Source organism: Monopterus albus, unplaced genomic scaffold (genome assembly GCF_001952655.1).
Source record: "Monopterus albus unplaced genomic scaffold, M_albus_1.0 scaffold194.1, whole genome shotgun sequence".
Classification (NCBI taxonomy): Eukaryota; Metazoa; Chordata; class Actinopteri; order Synbranchiformes; family Synbranchidae; genus Monopterus; species Monopterus albus.
This window is the reverse complement of record NW_018128074.1, coordinates 937,967-946,427: the sequence shown is the minus strand read 5'-3', so window position 1 is coordinate 946,427 and position 8,461 is coordinate 937,967. Positions and strand designations below refer to the sequence as shown.

General features: G+C 40.2%; 2 protein-coding genes across 3 annotated transcripts in view; one reads left to right on the top strand and one right to left on the bottom strand.

Annotated features, from left to right (window-relative positions):
• The window catches only part of LOC109970315 (transmembrane protein 198-like), a 5,048-nt gene extending 1,962 nt beyond the window's left edge, over nt 1-3,086 (top strand). For both annotated transcript variants that reach the window (XM_020617798.1, XM_020617797.1), the window contains exons 2-4: nt 1,166-1,741; nt 1,882-2,009; nt 2,459-3,086. In XM_020617798.1, coding sequence (XP_020473454.1) covers nt 1,183-1,741; nt 1,882-2,009; nt 2,459-2,608 — 837 coding nt within the window. In that variant the 5' untranslated portion in view covers nt 1,166-1,182 and the 3' untranslated portion in view covers nt 2,609-3,086. The remainder of the gene's footprint in view (nt 1-1,165; nt 1,742-1,881; nt 2,010-2,458) is intronic.
• Nucleotides 3,087-6,374: 3,288 nt separating this feature from the next.
• LOC109970310 (probable inactive tRNA-specific adenosine deaminase-like protein 3) overlaps nt 6,375-8,461 on the bottom strand; it is a 17,840-nt gene continuing 15,753 nt past the window's right edge. Inside the window, exons 3-4 of the mRNA XM_020617791.1 lie at nt 6,693-6,707; nt 6,375-6,392 (exon numbers count right to left, since the gene is read on the bottom strand). Of these exons, the coding sequence (XP_020473447.1) occupies nt 6,375-6,392; nt 6,693-6,707 (33 nt within the window). The remainder of the gene's footprint in view (nt 6,393-6,692; nt 6,708-8,461) is intronic.

The window sequence follows — 8,461 nt, the reverse complement described above, 5'->3', positions numbered from 1 at the left end:
TGAGGGGGGTGAGAGGGAGGGGGACTTGGGGGCGGGACAAAGCCTCTGATTGGATAACCTTTCACCTAGAACTGTCAAATAGAGTTTGATGAAAGCTGGTATCTATACTGTGTCAGGTAATAGCACTTTGTACAGATGTGTATGCTATGAGGGGATTTACCAAAGATAGCAATACAAATCAAACTACTTCAACATATCATTTCTGTCTGTATGTTCACTGAGAAAATAAATAACCAAAGATTGTGAGTGTGATCAGGAGAACTTGCTCCCAAAAGCATGCGAGGTTATGCAAACACACACTATTGAAGTCCGTGTGTTCCCAGTTACTCTTACAGGACAAATAGGGATTAGCATTAGGTTTCCCTTTAAGGAATTATGAATGTAAATAATTAGAACATTGAAGAAAAAAATAGTTTCACTGGTGGGAGTGATGAGAATATTCCGATTTGTCTTCACCAAAACGATGAAGAAAAAGCAGAGCGAGTGAGCTCTGACATGATGCATTAAAAATGTTAGTGGAAAATGTTGGACAATGCTGGACATGAATACTAGAACAAATTAATTATAAAATGGATTTCAGCAATGTCTGACATCAACATGAGCAGGGTCATCCAAGCAGCTGTTGTAGCTCAAAATGAGATTTCAGTTAAAAGTTCAGGAACTAGCTACTGGTAGTACAGTGTGCAACTGTGCCACCAGTATTTCTGTAAGTACAATATTAACAGAATCTCTGCTACAAGCTCATGCCTTATAAATCAGATGTGTTACCCAAACAAAGAGCAGGTGTGCCGTTGACCTTTGGCTTCTGATCAGAACACAAATGTCATGATAAGCTTGTTTATTTTCAGCACACTGCTCCTTTTGATTGTGTCATAAAGTGCTGCATATATTATGAATTTACACTGTGTTAAAGTTGCTTTCACTAAATTTTCAATGCAGACTTTCAATTTGCAAAATGTTATCCTCATAGCTTCGGCCTCAAAACCTCACATAGCCCACAAAATAATACCTGATCAAACTTCAGTTTATCTGTGTCTCAACACTGTACATGAATGTTAAGATACCATTGAAACTTTGTTGTGAAAATTAATTTTGGATTTGTATACAAGGATGAGTAGATGGTACAGTATAATGAATTCTAACCTGGTTTTATTCCATTCTTCAGGATACCGCTGCTTCAGGATGGTCATGTTCTTCTCTGGCTTCATGTTTGGCACCACAGCTGTACTCCTGTTCTACCACATGGAGCCTGTGATGGACTCCCAGCTGCAGATGGAGACAAAGGCAGGGATCGGCTTGGGTGTGGGTGTGCTTTGCGGGCTGATAACCATGCTGGTGTCCACGATGGGACTTGTCCTCAGCGGCATGGAGCTGGGGAGCCTGCTCTCCCTTGCTATTCTGGTGGTCATTGGACAGTTTCACAGCCTTAGTCCTTCGTGGGTTCCTCTCACTGCCGTACTGGCGGCCGGTGTCATCACTGCTGTCTTCACACTTCAGTGGCAGAAACATTTCAGCATCATCTACACATCTGTTTTTGGAGCAACCACTGTGATGCTTTGTGTGGATTACCTTGTGGGGAACTTTATTCTACCAGATCAGGTGTATCATATGTTTTCTCAAGGTTCCCTATGTCCACTCTGCTGGTTCAACTGGGTGATCACTGGGATATGTCCTGTCTTGAGTCTCACAGGTGTGTTGGTGCAATGGAGGTTTACTGCCAAAGGAGTATCACACACACATGGTGAGTTTAACTCAGTCTGTACTTAGTGATGCCTTCAGGCTCAGACTGTTGTGTTAAACATGCTTTCCAGAGCTCAAAGCATCCCTCTGTGATATTATGTAATCATGATTTACTCTTTGTCCCCTTTGAATGCTTCCCAGCTGCAGACAAAAAACAGAAGAAACATGCCAAGAAACACAGATACAAACAGTCAAGGAGAAAACCTCAACCGCACCATCGGTGCAGGCCTCCACCACTAAAACGCTATGCTGGGGACGTCCTGGCACCGGTCAGTGGCTGAGATTAAACTGTATGATCCACCTTGAGCTTTTTATGTAGCTTTCATCTCTTCAGAGAAGCAAATGCTTTCAGTTTCCTTTGACTGCATAATGGTACAAAAGAAAAACAAAGCCTCATCATCAGTGATGGAAGATGTACTCAGAAACCTTAAGTAAAAGTAGCCACACCACAATATGAAAATCCTCTGTCAGTAAAGGTCAAAGCTTGGACTGTCAGAAAAATGTAATAAAGATATTAGTTAAAGTACTCACAATGCAGAACAATAATCCCTGTGTGTTGTATTTTACTTAACCAATTTTTTTGTGCTTATAAAATATCTGATAGTAGAGTAAAAGCACAAAGTTACGTCCCACCACTGCTCATCATGTTTCATTTTTTTGGGCACTATGTGAAATTACAATGCACTAACAATGTGTCTTCCTTCTGTTTGTCTGTCAGAGATATCTCCAGCGCCTTCAGGAGCGCCAGATGGGAACAGGTTCCTCCATCAGCACTGTCAGCACTATCACACACACTTTAATTGACTTTGACTTTGAGACGGGCTCCATGGTGCCTTTGACTACTGCCTCCCCTGTCTATACCGTCTGAAGGAGCACAGCGTTAAATAACTGTAAACTACACCTATTTGAGGAATCAATCCATTACCATATATTGTATCTGGAAATTAAGCATTCTTTTGAACTGTTCACTTCCAGGTAAATAATTCCACCATTTCCACTGTTGCCGTGATTCCACTTATCTGGTTTTGTTAATGATCAACATGCACACACTGTTAATCCGAGATGCTGAGAGATCATCCTCTGACTGAGGACAAGACAAAATAACACAGCTTCTACTCTTGTCAGACTGTTACTTTGCAGAGACTTTGTAATGTTTTATTTCACACAATCGCATGCTGACTTTTTATTCTCCGAATATTACTACACCTTCTTGGAAACTGTTCATATGACTTCCTACATACAGTATGTAGGCCTAAAATGTGTGTCTGGTTTAGTTTTGAAGCGAAAATGCTCAAGGGGGATTTGTTGGGTTTTCCCTATGTAATAATATTGATAACAGTAAGGTCTAGACCTTAGTTTGTAAAGTGTCCTGAGATGACTTTTGTTGTGATTTGGCGCTATACAAATAAAATTTGATTTGATTTGATAATTTCATACAAACATTTGTAATAAAACTTGTGGATAAACATCAGATAAACTGGGAGTGCTGCACAATAAACCATCAATCCATTATCTATACCACTTATCCTGAATAGGGTCATGGTCGGGTTGGAGCCAACCCCAGCTGCACGTTGGACAAGAGGCTGGGTCCACCCTGGACGGGTCGCCAGTCTATCACAGGGCTGACACATAGAGACAAACACACACACACACACACACAAAAACACACTCCTAGTGGCAATTTAGAGTCACCAGTCAACCTTAGCTGCATTTTTTTGGACCGTGGGGGGAAGGCGGAGTACCCAGAGAGAACCCACGCCCGCACAGGGGGGACATGCAGACTGCACAGAAAGGCCCTGGGTCGGCAAGGAACCTTCCTGCTGTGAGGCGACAGCACTAACCACTGCTCCACCATGCCAACTTGCAATTAAACTGGTGAAACAGACGTTACAGCAGCTTTACAGCTGAACAGCATGCTGTGGTTTGTGAAAACATTATGAAAATGTAGACAGCTCATAAAACCATTAAGCTGACTCAGTGATGTCAGTTTCACACCAATGTCTATCTTAAGTTTGCTACCATAGCTGCTATAAGACACTGGTCATACCAGAGTAAGTAACTAGGTTGCAGAAGCACAACCAAGTGTGTACAGAACTGATCAGTCATTTCATTTATTGTTTGTAAATTTTGATTTTTGTTTGTAATATGAAAAATGTTCTGGCACAGACCTGACAAAACTGACTCATACTGAAAGCATTCAATTGCCCAGTGTTGTCTTTCCGGACTTCATTGTTTTATTCTCTTTCATCTAGATGTAGGCCGATTGCTTAAATTACTGCACGTAAAGACTGGCCTTAGTTTCTTGAACTCTCTTGTGCATTTAAACTAACGAACTAGTCTTTATTGTGTGGATGTTGACTCATCCACATGTTATTGTGATAGGATAAACAGTTTTTGAATGAAGCGGAAAATTCCAGAGAAAGTGCCACCTCACTCTCCCAGACTCCCATTGTAAAACAGATTCAGAAAATCTCCTCAAAGCAAAAGTGAAGGCTATTTGTTCAGTTCCTTTGTTTTATGGAATATCTTCACATAATGGTGATCAATCTGTTTGTTGTGTTGCACCTCTGAATGTGACCTAGTCCAGAACGCCACCTTTAACCATGACTTCAGTAATGAAAATATCACTGAATTTATTGATTTGACAATTTCACCAAAAAAATGAAACACTGAGCTTCATAAACACAGATGTTAACACTTTGTTTACAAGATGAAATGCAATCTGATTAGGTGGAAGCTGGGTGGAGGCTGAGAAACTCATTTAAGTTTATTTACCTAAGACAAAAACTATTCTACATAAACCAATCGTATCTGGGTATTTCAAAATGATAGTATGTATGTCTTGTAAACAAATTTGTAAGAAAAAATTCTGATTCTGACATTTGTATTATCCAGAACAACTAAAAAATATATATAAACTTCTCAAAAAAAAAAGGGAACATTTAATAATCACCACCTTTATATGACAAAATAAACACTTTGAACTTAGCGAATCAGTGAGACATTTCTGCGTGTAACAGCAATAGTTTGACAAATAAACATATTGCTCTCCAGTTTGTGGTTCATTACGTGAGTTTACAAGTAACTAATTCATCAGCTGTTACCTTTTTGAAAAACTACTGAACGTGACATCTCTTCTTTTAAACATTTAACTGTATTGCTCCAACATCAGTTTTGCCTATACTTTTTCTGGTTGGTAGTTGTTGCATGTGTCAGATATCAGTTAAATTCACAATACATATATTGGTGAAGCTCCTTTCTTTGTGTCTACTGTGACATAAATCACAGTGTAATCTGTTATGGCAAAATGAACCTATATTCTGGCTATGATGCACATGTATATGCACTATATATACACATAGGAAAAAAAAAAAAAGCTTTTCCAGGCTTCTGGCACAAAGGACCTGGATAAATGCACCAGGTGAGCAACTTTAATTGCACAGAATCGGCACTGTGTTTAACTCCAGTATCTAGCTTTATGCATCTATAGTGCACACAATCTTTTTTTCTAATCTTGCATACCTAAAACTCATCTTTGTCCGGCTGCTCGTGTTATATTGGAAAATTCCCAAAAACAGCATCTGACAGATGGTACCTGAGGTGCGCTGGAAAAAAACAAAACCTCAAAAGTAAAATGAACAAAGTAGCCTACTATACTGTGACCACTATCATTTTTAGTCACACAAGACTTTGATTATATGGAGGCATTCAACAAAAACTGAAGACTTTATCTCCAAATTATTGTCTTTTTGCTGTTCTTTTGCCTGTTTAACATGTGATCAAAGATGACGTCATGCTCCTTTTTATTGTTTTAATCGTTTCCAGAGTTTACCTCAGTAACCAAAGCAGTGCAAGATGATTAAAATGCCTGACTGATACAATGACTGTATGTGACCCTGGTAAACAGGTGAGAGGCATGAGGAAGTCAGATGGTTAATGACTAAACTCCACCCCTGTAGGACACAAGACCAACTAACTGAGAGCCAAGTCCCTTCAATACTTCCCTTTGAGTGTATCTGGAGGTTCTACAGCAGCAAACCGGTCCCACATCATGAGGTCATCACATGGTTAGTGACCAAAACTCCTCCACCTGGATGATACGAGAAGCAAAGACAGATATAATGCAAGTTGCCATGATGACCATGTTGGACAGAGACAAAAAGCCACGTCTTGTTGGTCCTCACCTTATGAGCGTCCTGCTATGCAGCCACATCATGACCAGCACTGCTTGTTGTGTCTCATGTTACACACCTGTAGGAGGCACTGAAGGACTAAGCAAAGTTTAGTGCCCTACCTTTTTAAATCAGACGCTCATGGCTCATTTACCTTTATGAACAGATAAGAACATGCAAACGAGATGAAGGGACAAGTGTGCATGCACAGAAATTGAGACAGACAAATGTAGATGTGCAGACAAACAGAAAAAGAATTTGCTTTTGTAGATCAATGTTGAAATGATGACCCGATGCTTAACGCCACAAACCAATGGACCAGTGGCCATCTGGGACTAACGGATGGATTGACGGGCAGCGGCGAAATATCTTCACAAAAACGTAAATAAATCGTTGTGGCGCGGCAGCCAACCAGGTTAGAGAAGTAAAGAAAAACCACGTACCTGTCTTAGATCAATGTTGTCAAAATTCTTCAAATGGCTGGACGGAGAGCACGGGAGCCAGAGATAGCGATCAACCGCACAACAGATAAAACTCCTAAGACTTTCTCCTAAGTGTTATGTGCCTGGCAGCATAGATCTATGCCTATTACACAAATTTACCAGCCATGTTGGAAAAGAGTTGGGCATGGAGGGCCAGCAAAAACACCTGAACTAAACACTCTAGATGTCACAGTAAATTCAGGACTTGTGGCAAAGTGACCACAACAAGACCCCTTTAATGAATAAACTAGCGCCTCTGACAAGGAAACCCACAATAAAGTAAAAATGATTGACTTACAGTTCGTAGATCTACCTGAAAAGAGAAAGAAATACAATTAGTTTTATACAAATGATTCCAAATCTACAGGCCACATGTCAAATCAAAATTTATATAGCACTCAACCAAAGTACTTTACATGGGCAGAATAAAATCACAATATATAGCTAAAATAAAAAGGTTCAGTGCAAAAATAAAGCAGCACAGACACACAGATGACAAACATTCAATACATTAAATCAGGCCCTACTATGCATTAAAAGCCAAGGCACAAATATGTTTTAATGATTTAAAAGTAGCAGTTAAAAAGTAAATGGAGCAGGAAACAATTTCATTCTAACAGACAGAGATACACTTCCTCCTTAAGTGTTAAAAAATGAAAGACATTTATTTTGAAATGTTTTACTCTGTAGTGTCAGGATTCAGAGAATTATACCTCATAATTAAAAATACTTCTACTTCTTCTTTCTTGTTGCCCTATCAATATACCACAACATGGGGGACGGTGAACGACAAAGCACTTTAAAATTATACATTTTAAACTTTAGTACCCCGCCTTTCACCTGATGCTGGCTGGGATTGGCTCCATCCCGCAAATTATTAAAATTGAGCATGAAAGAACTTTAATTTTGTCATTGAACTGACAAAATAAACTCCTGCTTTCTACTCAGCCAGTTCACTTATGGCCCACAGTGTTCAGAACCAAAAACATTTTCTCCTTGTGAAATCCAACATTAGGCCTGTGAACCAACAGCAGCCTGTGTGTCCCTCTGACCATCTACTTGCTGAAACACTTGAACTTTCAGATAAATATAAAGACAGGACACCATTTACTACACAGATCTACTTTGGCATGAGCTGCTCATGGCGCAGTAAAGTCAAACACATTTTCCAACCAGTCTGTTACTTTATGAAGTTACCAACACACCTGACGTTAGCCCACAACAAAGCCTGGCAACATTAGCCAACTTCCAGACCCTCACTCACCTTTTTGGATTAGAGTCCTGGTGAATCCAGACCTGGTCCTCAGGTGTCTTATCGTTTTTCTGACATTACTTAACCAGATACTAATGTATAAAGCCTATAAACCATGACATTCGGTCATTGTGATTGTGCTTCTGATGTAGCATACCTGTAGCAGAAGGAGGAAACATTATGAGTCAAATGTTAATTAAAACAAATGGTTTTCCTTAAAAAAACGTTTTGGAATTTGCTGAACACTTCAAACCCTGTTTTCTTGCGTGCACAACGCGGATGTATTTGGCAATATCCTGGCACCAAACCAACACCGGAGAATCTAATGACTGATGCAGGAAACAGCTCAAAATTTAAACCACCTGCAGCCCCGCCCACTGCAGCACGGCCCTTGTTGATGATTGGTCCACGTGCTTCCTTTTCCGTCACCAATAATCATTTTACCGGTGCAGGTATACTGCTTATGTAACGACAAGGGGCGGGGGCTGCAGGTGAGGCGGCGACGTGACGCTGATCTCCATCAACTGATCATAGTGTTTCCAGAAAACAGGGGATTCTTTCATATTAAGTGACAGGATGCCTCTGCTTTTGAATACAAAGTGAACAGCCTGTACCACAGAGTGAATACTGCCCCAAAGAGCCCAGACACCGGGACACAACCTTAATATCAAGTGTGGTTTTATGGGTTTTATTTAATCCAGTCATGAATCTACACAGTCTAGATCAAGGAATGAATTTTCAGGCTCAGCGTGATTCAGATGTCCTCTCTGCTGAGTTTCTGGTTCATAATCTAAAGCTGTGGGCTGCTGGGAGGA